At 38.5% G+C, this 14,281-nt stretch overlaps 1 protein-coding gene across 3 annotated transcripts in view; it reads right to left on the reverse strand.

Annotated features, from left to right (window-relative positions):
• The window catches only part of TRPM3 (transient receptor potential cation channel subfamily M member 3), a 262,509-nt gene that overhangs the window by 115,534 nt on the left and 132,694 nt on the right, over window positions 1-14,281 (reverse strand). For all 3 annotated transcript variants that reach the window (XM_057305538.1, XM_057305537.1, XM_057305539.1), the window contains one exon: window positions 7,018-7,090. In XM_057305538.1, coding sequence (XP_057161521.1) covers window positions 7,018-7,090 — 73 coding nt within the window. The remainder of the gene's footprint in view (window positions 1-7,017; window positions 7,091-14,281) is intronic.

Below are 14,281 nucleotides of genomic sequence, written 5' to 3' on the forward strand. Positions count from 1 at the left end.
ATTAGTATTCATTCGACCTAGTTTCTCTGTTTTTTGCCTCCGGAATGAAGAATTTATTCCTGATATATAGATTCTGAGGCATTTGCATTTGAGGCAAATCTGACTCTTTGACCCTCAGCACTTCTTTTAATACAACTTTAGAGAAGTGCATATTTTTTTAGTAGCTTTGGGTTTACTTGCAATCTCCTTCTCTACTTCCGGGCTACAGAATCTTTTTGGGGGTGGGGGAGGGGACCCATAATTCTGTGACTTGGGTGGAGCTGATCCCATCTCCCATTTCATGGTTACAGGGATTCTCCCATGGTCTTTGCCACAGGAATGAATTCAGGGATGGGCACTGATCTAAGGCAAATGTATGCAAATCCTCCCTGGGTCCCTTCTGCTCTAATTACCTGGAGTTTAATGGGGATATACTCGGTTGGGTATGAGCCTAGCACTGCTGATGGCCATTCTGTGTGACAGGTAGACAACTGCATGTCTGAGAGACAGAGGACAGACCCTGATAACGTCATTTGAGCCCTGGATCCTACTTTGCCTGAACTCCATTTAGCCTTCAACTTCCTCGTCATGTAAATCTACAAAACTATCTTATTTATTTTTGCTTGAGCTCATTTGAATTATGTTTCTGTTACTTGTCACCAAAAGTTTCCCGGTTGAAATCATATTTCACTGATGATCTAATCTTTAAAAATAAAACAAGTGTCAGATCACACTGATTCTTGCCATTACATTTGGAGAAATTGTGGGCATTCTGGTTTTGTCACTAAGATATTGTGTGGGCAGCCAAGGTCATCTGGTAGTTAAGTGCCCTGGTAAGAGCTCTGAGAGTTTTAAGGAAGCAGATGTGCTGATCTGTATAGTTTTTGGGAGGCCCATGCCAGGACCCTACCTGCTCCTGGTCAATCTGCTCTATGACACCTAAGTTAAAGATTTGACAAAAGGGGTAAAATGAGCCATCAGTAAACTGGGGCTCATGGGGAAGCCTGACTGACAAGTCAAAGGACAGAAGGAAGACCAAATGTGGCCTCATGCAGAGAAGGATTTAACACTTTTGGAAAGAATCTTCATTGTAAAAACTGTAGTGAGTTTTGTCTCTAACTGATATATTTCACTATTCCCCTCCAGTTGACCACCCCCCCATATACTTTTAAGCTTAAAATAAAGTGACCATGCCACACATTTTGACTTTGTCAATCTTTTTTGGATAAAATTTCATCTATTTCCATTTGTATAATATTTAATACTATATGGCAACTTTGCATTTCATATAAGTGATGAAAGTGTCAACATGAATGTCTCTCTCTCTTGTTTTTTAGGTTTTTTGGGGGCTGTATTAAGGCTATCTAAACAATTCCAGGTTAAAAAAAATATTATTAGGGGACCCTGGGTGGCTTAGTCGTTAAGTATCTGCCTTTAGCTCAGGGCGTGATCCCAGGGTCCTGGGATCAAGCCCCGCCCTGGGATCACGCCCCGTGTTGGGCTCACTGCTCTGCTATGAGCCTGCTTCTTCCTCTCCCACTCCCCCTGCTTGTGTTCCCTCTCTCGCTGGCTGTCTCTCTCTCTGTCAAATAAATAAATAAAATCTTTAAAAAAAAATTAATAAAGGGAAAGCAATCAAAAAAAAAAAAAAGGAAAGCAATCATGCATGTGTTGTTTTAAGCTGCCTATACACAAGAAAGAGGGATGGGAAAGATTGAACATATGATCAGAAATAATTTTTTATCTTCAAAGAAGGCTGTAATTAATTCCCATTAAATCTATTCATGAATCATCTGAGATCAAGCAAGGTAGTTTCTCCGTAAATACTTCTGGATGCTAGTTGCTTTTGAGATCTACCGGGTGCATAGAATTATCGGACATACACTACTTCAGAATAATGCCACAATTCTGTTTTCCTAGGGATTAATTAAGTCATTTAAAAACAAAGATGAGTTATTTAGCAAGACTAATTGCCTGGTGATGTCAGGGCTAGTTTGTGATAATAATTGCGTTTTCTAATTAATAGAGTCGGAGGGGCATGCACTCAGAAGTTGTTTCAAAACATTCAAATATATTGTTTTTTTTTCTTTTTTTCACATTTTATCCACTTCTATTTCAAGTTGAGTTGTTTGTAAAGATATAATTTCAAAGGAAAATGGTTCAGAACACAGTGATTTTCATTATTTTGTATGATCTAATCAACAGCATTCTTGAGAATGTGCTAAAGTTAGAACATCCCGGCTCTTCTCTTGGCATGTCAATTTTTATTTCAAACTCCTTCCCTCATAGTTCCAAGAAAATTACAGATGTGTATCTTAAAAAGAAGTTGCCATCCTCCATTTATAAGTATCTGTAAGTAATTAATTAGTTTATTAATTATTGATAGGATTAATTTGGTCTGAAGAGCTGAAACATAAAAAAAAAAAGGGAAGAACTAGATAATTTTCTCTGAAATGATTGTGAAAGTCCATAGGGAAACTGGGTTTCATACAAATTGCTTCCTATTAGTCCTGCATTCAAATACTTCCTGCTTAGATTCCCCAGTGAGATTTCTAATCATTTCTTAGAGTGATCAGCTGTTATCCACACCTATCTGATTTATACACACACTTTATATTAATGCAGCCTGCACCTAGGACAGTCCTTTGATTACGTAGGTACATGACTTTTACAGCGAATTCCCTAAGATGCTTTCTCCTTTTTTGTCATTTTGACATGACATGAAAGGTTTTCTTGGTGACAGTATGTCTCCTGCTCAGATCCAAAATATATGATGGCACAGAGCTCCTATTTTTCCCTTAAAACTTAAAAAAAAAAAAAAACCCATGGAAGTCCATACTTTATTCAGATTTTCTTAGTTTTAAACCTAATACTCTTTGTTTTTTTCTGCTTGAGGGTCCTGTCCAGGAAGCCACATTGCGTGTGGTCATTATGCTTCCCTAGCCTCCTCCAGCCTGTGACAATGACAATGTCTCAAACTACTCTTGTTTTTGATGACCTTGGCAGTTTTGAGGAGGAACATAGAGTTTTACAGTCCCTTTGAGCTTTAAAAAAAATGCTTTCCAGAAAAAAGAAGTCAGCGATAAAGGTCTTTTCCCATGCCACAGAAGAATTTCTTTACCAGTGCAGCTTAAACCCAGAGGAAAAGAATTCTTGCACGTGGAGGCTAGTGACTGCCACATACTATACTTCAGTACATGCATAGAAATGAAAGGGTACACACCCACGTGATTTGGCCTCTGAGTGCACAAGAGAAGATTTTTAAAAATTGGAAGTAATTATATCCACAGAGAGGGTCAAGGGACCCTGTGATGAGCAGATGTATTCTGGCTTTATTGAGCCTGGAGCAGGAGGGGCTGAAGCAAGGGGCATGCGCATGTCAGCCAGGATAAGGTGACTGAGAGCAGGTTGGTAATCACCGGATAGTTTACGAAGGTAAGTTTGGGGTTGTTTCCAGTGAAACCTCTGGTTGCTATGATTGAGGCAGGGCCAGGCTGAGAAGGAGGCAGACAGAGAGGGACTAGGTGATTTCCCCAGGTTTTTGAGTACTCTTCCCCTAGAACGGCTCAAAGTGTCTGAGGTCCAGAAATATTCACGGCATCAGGCCTCCTCTCTCAGGTAAGCCTGATTTAGGAAATAAAAATACAAGACTCCCAGTCAAGGTTGAATTTCAGATAAATAATAAACAGCTTTTTTAGTATAAGTATGTCCCAGGCTATATTTGGGACATGCTTATGCTAAAAATTTATTTGTTGTTTATCTGAACAGTCAACATCCCGCATTTTCTCTGCATTTTCCTTGGGTCCTCTTGGGTATGTGTGGCGGGTGAGAGCTGGAAAGGAGAAGGGTGAAGGGTGGACAGATTCTAGCCTCGGCCCACCGCTCTCGGAGAGTAGTTACCTTAAAGTGAAATACGTATGTGGTATTCTCAAAAGCTACCCCAGGTCAAAAGAAACTGTGAGCCTCTAAGACCTCTGGAACAACATTATATTGTCCCCTTCTTTCTTCATTTTTGAACAGATATCCAATAAGTCTGTGTCCTGTTAGCAGTATCCTTTAATATATACAAATACTGAAGAAAATCAAACCCAATGGGTTTGGCAAAGGTAGAATTTTCCCATGACCACCTGGTTCCTTACACATTCTTTTTTTTTTTTTTTTTCTTTGCTAGGCTCTGGATTTATGGATCAGTGTTTAGTTCCATGGCTTCCTCTCCCTTCTCTTATCTAATTTCTAGTTTTCTCAGGTGATGGCAGGAATAAAAACTTCACTGTAAAAAATTCCTCATGCATGAGATAATTGAAAACTAAGTATAATTGTAAAAATTAAGTGTTAAACCATGTTACGTGCCCAGGCATAATTAAAAAAAATACATAAGCATAATTCAACAAAGTAAAGAATTTGAAACTGATAGAAGTATGCTCTTGGCCACCAAGAAAGTCAGCAAAAGGATTAAGCTTGACATCCTTCGCAAATCAACTGGGTCATAATCAGAGAGCATTTAAAAGCCTTTGCAAAATACAGTTGACACATCATAATCTTTTAATGGCAGAAATTCCCATTAGCATCAACTGTTGCATAAATAATATTCATTATAATGATTAGAAATGTTAATTTCTTAGAGCAATCATAATTTCCTTTAATCTAGTATGGCAGTGTTTTTTAAACTGCAGGTTATGACCCATTAGTGGGTCATGAAATCAATTTAGTGGGATATAATCAGTATTAAAGAGAACAGAATACAAAATATCCAATTTCATTGCACACAAGGTAAATATAATTTCATGTACTTTAACTTCAGCTTTCTAAAAACATATGTATAACTATTTGGTTACAATATAAAATGTATTTCTTACGGTCTATCATGCACAGTCAGAAAACAACTATTCTACATTATGACAAATTCTAAGATTGATCTAAAGGTGAAACAAATTTAAGCCACGAACTGGTGAAAGCAGAAGTAAATATTTTCAGTAGAAGATACTGTGATGGCTTATATGTTTTTAACCAATAACGGGGCCACTCCTCCATTTGATAATAAGAAGTAGAACTTCTTATTATCATGGCAATAGGGATGCCTTGGTGGCTTGTGTAAGTGATGGGCAGCCTGTCTCTGCTACTTCCTGGCCAGCTTATCTTGAGCGTGTAACTGAATTGTTCTGTGTCTTGATTTCCTTATTGATAAGACGGGTCTTGTAATGATCTGGTCATCAAACTTGTAAAGATTAAATGAATTTATACATAGAAGGTATCTGACACAGCATCTGGCACTAAGCAAGTCTTCAATAAGGGTTAGTTCCTGGCTTTATTCCTTTTTCTTATTTTCATGGAAGAATAGCAAATATTAGAGAATTTCTTTCCTCAAACTTTTAATTTGATCTCTGACACATGGAGAATGGAGGCCAGAGTGTGCTTTATGGTTCAGCCCACGCATGGTCCCGTGCATGAATTCTTTCTTCTTCATGGCTTTGTCAGTTCACTGGAATGAAATGCTTTAGAGCAAAGGTTCTCAACCTGGGACACATGATATGCCTTGCGGCACTGTGAATTTTTGAAATGTGATTGGGATTTTGAACAAACGTGCAAACACACCTTTGGGGCATACATGGAGGGGATCAATGGCTTCTAGCATCAATGGCTTCTAGCATCAAGGCCATATGTGGCGCAGTGAAGAGTTAGACGGGCCTAGATCTAAGTTCAGGCTTATTAATAGCATGGTAACCCTGAACAAGTTGCTTAAATCTCGTAGCTCCACTTACCTGTCTGTAGAATGGGGATTAAAGATAGCTGCTACACAATACAGCTGCTGTAATAATTAATGTTTATAGTATTTGTAAAAAGCTTAGCACCAGGCATCATGGCTGCCACAGGATGGGTATTCAAGGAAGTACTGATGGTGGAAAAGGGGTAAGGAGACTGGAAAATAGAACACAATTGTTGCTATTCTGAATTTCAATTTTGGAATTTAAGTCTATCAGTGAACCATTAAGCAATCATTCTTTCAGTAATCCATTCCTTCATATATTCAACAAAAATGAACTGAACGCTGCCATGTATGAGGGATTATGTGAGGTGCTGAGATGTTTCCTGTCCACCCATGGATAAGAAACATTCTCTGTCCTCACAGAGCTTATGATCCAGGAAGGCTTACAAACAGGCAGTCACCAGCCTTGTGATAAATGGGGCAGCAGGCAAAGTATGGGGCTCGGGGAGAACGAGGGGGACATCTCGAACTCAGAACCACAGTCAACAAGATTTGTGATTTTGTTTCATCTTACAGTTCTAGTGTTCAGTTCAGTGATGAACAGAGATAACTTCGTTTTGTTTATTTTAATGGGTTAAATGTATAGACCGATTAAGGGACATTAAGGGCAGAATTTGATCTGTGGAGCCCAGAGGAAACTGCTCTTCTCTTGAATATGGCTCCAAGGTTGAGCACATGTAGTGAGACCTCTTGATAGCAAGGGAACTAGAGAATAGGACAAACATCCACCTTCAAGGAAAATCATAAAATCCAGGGCATTTCTATTTTTGCCTGGACTTCAAGGAAACTTAGAGCTAAATTTAATGTTCCATTATAGCAAGTACAGTAGCCTATTTTTTTTTTGTTTATTTCTTACTCCTTTCCTCTCAGTGGTTTTGATTTTTCATTTTTAATGCATTATAATATCTCTATATCTATCTATCATCTATGCCATATTAAATGGTTTTTGAAAGTTGACAGGTAATAATTATTAAATGACTTCAGTAACTTAGTGTCTTACATATTACATTAGATTACTTTGTATATTTTTATGACTCAATGGACAGGACTGCATTATAATATATTTAAACCTTATGAAATTGAGTCATACTTTGACAGCTTTATCATAGAAGAATTTAATAGCAGGAACAACGTCTTCTAGGAGAAGTCCTTATGTTATCAATAATTGGATGTCACGGTATCATTTGGGATTATGTCTACTATGAGGAGACAAAGTTGCTCTGTTAATCCATTTAAATTATATTTTCACTCTCTGGACACAGAAACTCTTTTACCTTTGAGCAAAGCTGTCAGGATAGCTAAATCAATGTCCTGGTGTCCTTCTGATCCCATCCGAAATACCGTAATCTGCAATTTGAGACAAGGTGACCATTAGCAATGCATGTTTTTCCCCCAGCGAAATTCAACCAATGAGACCATATCTGAATACAGACTATCTTAACATCTATAAGGTAGATTATTGACCACACGGGAAGCAGACAGAGCAAGAATTCAGCTAGAGGTTCTGCAGTTCACGAAGAGGAAGATGTCTCATAGCCTCTTAACAGAGACCACCTCACATAATTACACTGATTATGTTTACAATGGAGAGAAACCAGAGACCGATGAAAATGTCCTCTTCTATCATCTCAGTGTTAAAATTAAAACTTGCTGGATTTACAAAAATGTGTAAGCTGTGATTTAAACTGTAAGTTGAGAAATTAAGTGTTTAAAAGTAGCTAGTTTAGGGGCGCCTGGTGGTGCAGTCGTTAAGCGTCTGCCTTCAGTTCAGGGTGTGATCCCAGCGTTCTGGGATCGAGCCCCACATCAGGGTCCTCCGCTGGGAGCCTGCTTCTTCCTCTCCCACTCCCCCTGCTTGTGTTCCCTCTCTCGCTGGCTGTCTCTGTCAAATAAATAAATAAAATCTTTAAAAAAAAATAAAAGTAGCTAGTTTAGTACGCCCTTCAGTAAGTGGTCCTACTGTGTATGCATGTGTATGTGTGTGTGCACGTGTGTATGTATACGCCTGTGTGCGATATAGCCATCACCACACTTACTCCTCAGCAATAGTTATGAAGGGTTCCGACATTGTGATGGCTCTAGATCCTTCAGTCTTCTCACTAACCTTGAACCCCCTTGAACCCTCTTACACTGCTGATGGGAATGCAAACTGGTGCAGCCACTCTGGAAAACAGTATGGAGGTTCCTCAAAAAGTTAAAAATAGAGCTACCCTACAACTCAGCAATTGCACTACTAGGTATTTACCCAAAGGATACAAACATAGTGAATCAAAGGGGCACATGTGCCCCAATGTTTATAGCAGCAATGTCCACAATAGCTGAAGTATGGAAAGAGCCCAGATGTCCATTGACAGATGAATGGATAAAGAAGATGTAGAAGATGTAGGGTGTGTATGTGTGTGTGTGTGTATAATATATGTGTGTATTATACATATATATATATATATATATATATATATATGAATAAAATGGAATATTACTCAGCCATCAAAAAGAATGAACTCTTGCCATTTTCGACAATGTGGATGGAACTAGAGCGTATTATGCTAAGTGAAATAAGTCAGTCAGAGAAAGGCAAATGTCATTATGATTTCACTCATATGTGGAATTTAAGAAACAAAACAGATGAACACAGGGGAAGGGAAGGAGAAATAAAATAAGAGAAAAACAGAGAGGGAGACAAACCATAAGAGATTCTTAACTCTAGGAAACAAACTGAGGGGTGCTGGAGGGAAGGTGGGTAGGGGGATGGGGTAACTGGGTGATGGGCATTAAGGAGGAAGGAGGGCACTTGATGGAATGAGCACTGGGTGTTCTATGCAACTGATGAATCTCTAAATTCAACCTCTGAAACTAATAATACACTATACGTTAATAAAATTGAATTTAAAGAAACAAACAAACAAACAAACAAACAAAACCCCCTTGAACTCCCTTGAGAATAATTTAGCAATTATTTCCAGGTTGTAAGAAGGGGAAAACAGACAATACAATAACATCTTTCCTTTTGGTAATCCAGGGGAGAAAAGTATTCTCCAGGGATGAATAACAGGAAGGAGAGGAAAGACAGCAACAAAGGAATAACACATGCTGAATTAATACAAAGTCCCAAAATAAGGCTGAACAATAACAAAGATTTTTTTCTCCAAGTCAGAGGGAAGCTACTTAAGGAAACCAAAGGTTATTTGAATATCTACACTGAATTACTATTTTTTTCAGCTGCTTTAGGCTTCACGTTTCTTTAGCTGTAAAATGGGAAAATAATAGTGCTTGTCTGTCTCCAACTACATAGGAAGCAAACTTTATAGCATTTGCTAATATATTATTTAAGTTTTGCTACCACGAGGGAGAGAGTAGACACAGACTCAGGGACTGTTAAACTGTCAGTTGCCTTAGAAATCTAGTCCACCATCCAAAGTAACTTGCTTAAGGTCACAACATGGGTTAGTTAGGAGAGTTGTGATTAGAACTCAAGAGCTCTCACATTTTTGTCTTGCGCCTTAAACACAGAGACGAAGAGAGGGGAAGAAAGATCATACAAACATCTGACTTGTAGGCTGCTTAATTCTTTTGTATCCTGATTCTTTATATCCTGAGGTCAGAGTGTAGGATGAGTGTAAGGCAGAGATTGTAGACTGAAATGCCTTTGTAGGTATTTGAACTTAAAAACATGAAAAATAGAGTCAAACAGAATCTATCTACACACTGTGTTTGGCTCATGGGCCAAAGTTATGATCTCTGGTAAGGACCATTGGGTGGAGGCGTGCCCCAGCTCCATTAGATTTGCACTGAAATCTGCTTCTGCACGGCTATAATTGGCAAAGGGTCAACAGGACATCCTCCCAAATGGCTACTGATGCCCCCACAAAATCCGCTTGGAAGAAGAGTAGCAGCTCCTCTTGGTTCTGAACTCAGGAACAGGTGCCTGAATTGGGAAGACAGTCTAAGGTCCACAGAATTAAGAATCAGGGGGCAGGAGTGGAGCTTGGCCAACCCTACGGCCTAGTTCTTTGAGCCAGGCCGGCTATGGACTGAAAGGTATTATTGTGTCTTTAGCGGGGAGCAAGCTGAGGAGAATCAGGATAATATATGAGCTCATTGTTTTAGAAGAATTTAAAACTTAGGCATCAAACAGAATTCCTTAAACATGGGACCTACTTGTTCTGTAGATGGTGACATTTTACTGCCTAATTAGAGATCACATTTCTTATGCAAATTTTTCTGAGGCAGGAAATAGAAAAATTTACTCTGAAATATAACATTATCAGGCCTTCCTAGGAGCAGATTTGAGGAGGCGGAAAGGAAGGTGTATAATATAGGGTTTCTAATGGATTTGGGACAAGAGGCAGTGGAGGCATAGATACATGTTTTTGTTTTTAAAGATTTATTTATTTATTTTAGGGAGAGAGAGAGAGAAAAGGGGCAGAAGGAGAGGGGGAAAGGGAATCTCAAGCAGACTCTACCCTGAGCGCAGAGCCAACGTGGGGCTTGAACCCGTGACCCTGAGATTAGGACCTGAGCCAAAACCGAGAGTCAGATGCTTAACTGACGGAGCCGCCCGGGAGCCACCCAGGCGCTCCCCTGTGTTTTTGTTTGTCAAGGAGCCTGAAGTGGAATTGTATGGCAGGGCTTCATAGTTTTTCTGGAAAACTGATGTGGAGGGAATGGCTGCCTACCTGTCCACGCCCCCATTCAAGACGAGAAGGAAGCACTAAGGAGAGGGGGGGAGGATCCAAAGACAAAGTTTATTTCATAATTTTGCCTTGAGCCGACCTGAGATATTTTATGTCTTCATCACTACTCTACAACCTTTTTATTTGAAATTTAAAACATTTTAAAATCTCAATTACATGATGTATATATCGAACCTCAGCGGGGGGAAAAAAGGTCAAATAAAATAAAATCAGAGCCATTCTACCAACCCTAAGTTTGGCAGAGATGCAGAAAATCAGGTATTCTTAAATATTCCTGGTGGGGCTGTGAATCAAAATAGTAGTTTAAGAGTATGATAGGTTGATAAAAAAATTCATTGGTATTGATGTATATTCTTTAACAACACCATATTTTATCCAGGGTCTTTGCAACTATGTTTGGAAATGAGGTCGGTACGTGTCATCAGTCTTGCCTCATTTTGGTATTAGAGTTGCACTAAGTTTTCGGTATGAATTGGAAAGACTTTGTTATTGACTTATGCCCCAGAACAGTGTATGTAACAAAAGAATTCTCCTGCTTCGGGCAGGTTTAGGAGGGTGTCTATAAACTAACTAGCACTGAAGTGTTTTTAGGGACAGAACACTGATCACCTTTATACACTTTCCAGCAATCATTGATCAATTTAGATTTTCTGCTTTCCCTCAGTTTCATGTATTTTCCTATGTAATCAAATATTTCATCTAGATTTTCAAGTTCATGGGTACACAGTTACATGCAGAATTCTCTTACTGTTTTAAAAATCGCCTTTATGTCTAGAATTATATGGATTTTTTTATTCTTTATTTTTAACTTAACCAAAATCATGGTCATTTCAAAGAACCAGGTTTTCATTTCATGGATCAGTATTATTATTTATAATTTGAAGTGATTATTTTCTGCCTTTATCACCAGCCGTTCATTTCTCCTGTGTTTGCTTCCTTAGCCATTCTTTTCCTAGAACTTTAAGTTGATGCTGTGGTTACGTTATTTTTATTCTTTCTTGTTTCTTAATAAATGCATTTAAAATTATTTATCTCACATGTTTTTATATGTATTATGTCATTTTCATTCATTTTTTTAAACATTTTTTTTTAAAGATTTTATTTATTTATTTGACAGAGAGAGAGACAGCCAGTGAGAGAGGGAACACAAGCAGGGGGAGTGGGAGAGGAAGAAGCAGGCTCATAGCAGAGGAGCCTGATGTGGGGCTCGATCCCAGAACGCCGGGATCACGCCCTGAGCCGAAGGCAGACGCTTAACCGCTGTGCCACCCAGGCGCCCCTCATTTTCATTCATTTTAAGATATAAGGCACTTATTTTCTCTTAAAATTGTTTTTAGTGTTAGAATGTGTGTGTGTGTATTTGTAACATTTTGTAAACATGCTACTTTGCTTTAAAAAAAAAGTGTGGTTTCTCTATCTGCTGGGTACGGAGTTTTAGGTAGATTGATATAGATACAGATTACGTTTACTTTTTATTCAAATACTCTACATATTTACTTATTTCCAAGAGGCATGTTAAAATCTCCTATTATGAGTACACACTGCACAATTATTCCTTTGAAGTAAACAGTCTTTGCTTTGCATGTTTTGAAGATTTTAAAAAATGTATAAATGTTCATGACAGTCTGTTCTTGGTGGGTTGCAGTTTTTATCAACATAAAATATCTCCCTTTCCTATTTAACGCTGTTGCTTTGTATTATATTTTATTTTATGTTAATATTTTAATTGCCATATATACTCTTATGGGGGCTTAGAGTGTGTATGATATATTATTCCATCTGTGCGTTTGTGGGGGTTTTTGGTCACTTTGTGGTCGTTTTGTTTTAGGTGTGTATCTTGTAAACAGCAAGGCTAGATTGTTCTTTTTTTTTCCCCCACTGAATCAGAATATCTTTCTCTTAAAGGCAGAAAAGAATCCAGCTATGTTTAATATGATTACTGATTTCTTTCATCTTTTTTTCATCTTATTTTATGTTTTCTATTTTCTAGATGTTATCATTTCCCTTCTACCTTTCTTTTCCTTTAAAAATATTGTATTTGCTTAGAAAATATATGCATATGGCAAAAAACATTTGCAGCAACATGGACGGGACTGGAGGAGATAATGCTAAGCGAAATAAGTCAAGCAGAGAAAGACAACTATCATATGGTTTCACTCATTTATGGAACATAAGAAGTAGGAAGATCGGTAGGAGAAGGAAGGGAAGAATGAAGGGGGGGTAAACAGAAGGGGGAATGAACCACGAGAGACTATGGACTCTGGGAAACAAACTGAGGGCTTCAGAGGGGAGGGGGGTGGGGGAATGGGATAGACTGGTGATGGGTAGTAAGGAGGGCACGTATTGCATGGTGCGCTGGGTGTTATACGAAAGTAATGAATCATGGAACTTTACATCAAAAACCAGGGATGTACTGTATGGTGACTAACATAATATAATAAAAAATTATTATTAAAAAAAAAAGAAAAAAAAAATCCCAACAGCCTAAAGAAATATATGGTGAAAATGAAGGGTATCATTTCTGTCCTCAGTTTTCCAGCACCTGTTAACCAAGGCAAGCAGTACGTGCGGTTCTGGAGATGTTCTACGCGTCAGTAAACAGAAATGCACACACCTCTCCCTTTTAACACGAGTGGTAGCGAGCTTTACACATTATTATGCTTCACTTTACTTGACTCTCTATCCTGGAGACCATTCCACTCAGCCGTGCAGAGTGCCTGCTTCATTGCGTGTTGCCTGCCTAACGTTTCCTGATACGCATGTATGATTTATGTAACCAGTCTTCTAGTAATGAACATTGGGGTGGCTCCCTGTCTTTAGTCATGATAAACCCCATTGCAGGGAATGCACATGGGGTGCACACGGCTGAGTCTGTCTATAGAACACTCCTATTTCCTGCCTTTGTTCATTCTGATCCTGCATGGTAATGATGAAATTATTTTTAACTTCACGGTATGTATTTTTCTCCTAAAAGAATTTGCAAGCTCTAATTTTTGTTTTTGTTTTTGTAAGCAGCCTCCACACCCAGCATGGAGCCCAATGCAGGGCTTGAATTCATGACCCTGAGATTAAGACCTGTGCTGAGATCAAGAGTCAGCTGCTTAAACAACTGAGCCACCCAGGTGTCCTTGCAGATTCTAGTTTCTGTACCTATTTTTAATATTTCAGAAATTATTCAAAATTTCTTGTCTCCTAGCATGGTATCCTTTTTCACCTTCTTCTGTGCTAAGCACTGATAGGGATTTGTTTCAAATACATATATATATATTTTTTGTTGTTGTTATTTTTGCCTTTTTTTTTGTCATTTGAGGAGCAGGAAGGGAGAGAGGCACATACGCTCATTCTATCAAATCTCATCAATGTACCTTTCATAGAAAAAAATTTTAATTACGTATAAGTGGAAGTTATCTAGCTATTTTATTGATCGATTGATTTAGTAAATAAAGCCTGGTTTCCCTTTTTGATAAAACTGGTATTTCAACATGTACCCTAAAAGTAACTCTTGGATTTGTTTGACATGGTTGGTTATTTTGTCAAAATGCTATGAAATACAGGGAGATTAAACTGTTCTTCAAGATTTGAAAGAACAAACATCGAACATTTTGTTAAAAAACCCACAACATTCCCCCAAATTCAGTTTGACAGCTTCTATTTTCAGCTCACTTGTGGACAAATTGCCTTAGCCCAGATGCAATTCTGATTCTCAGATTGAAGGGAGGCTCTTTGCAAATGACAAGATTCCCGTGTTCTCCGCCCCGCGAACCTGTCTGCCAACCAGCTCCTCTGTTTACGTTCTCGCTCTCATTTCGCACCCTGTTCAAAGTTGTGCGTCAGGGAGTCCTGT

This window comes from Ursus arctos, unplaced genomic scaffold, assembly GCF_023065955.2.
Source record: "Ursus arctos isolate Adak ecotype North America unplaced genomic scaffold, UrsArc2.0 scaffold_33, whole genome shotgun sequence".
Classification (NCBI taxonomy): Eukaryota; Metazoa; Chordata; class Mammalia; order Carnivora; family Ursidae; genus Ursus; species Ursus arctos.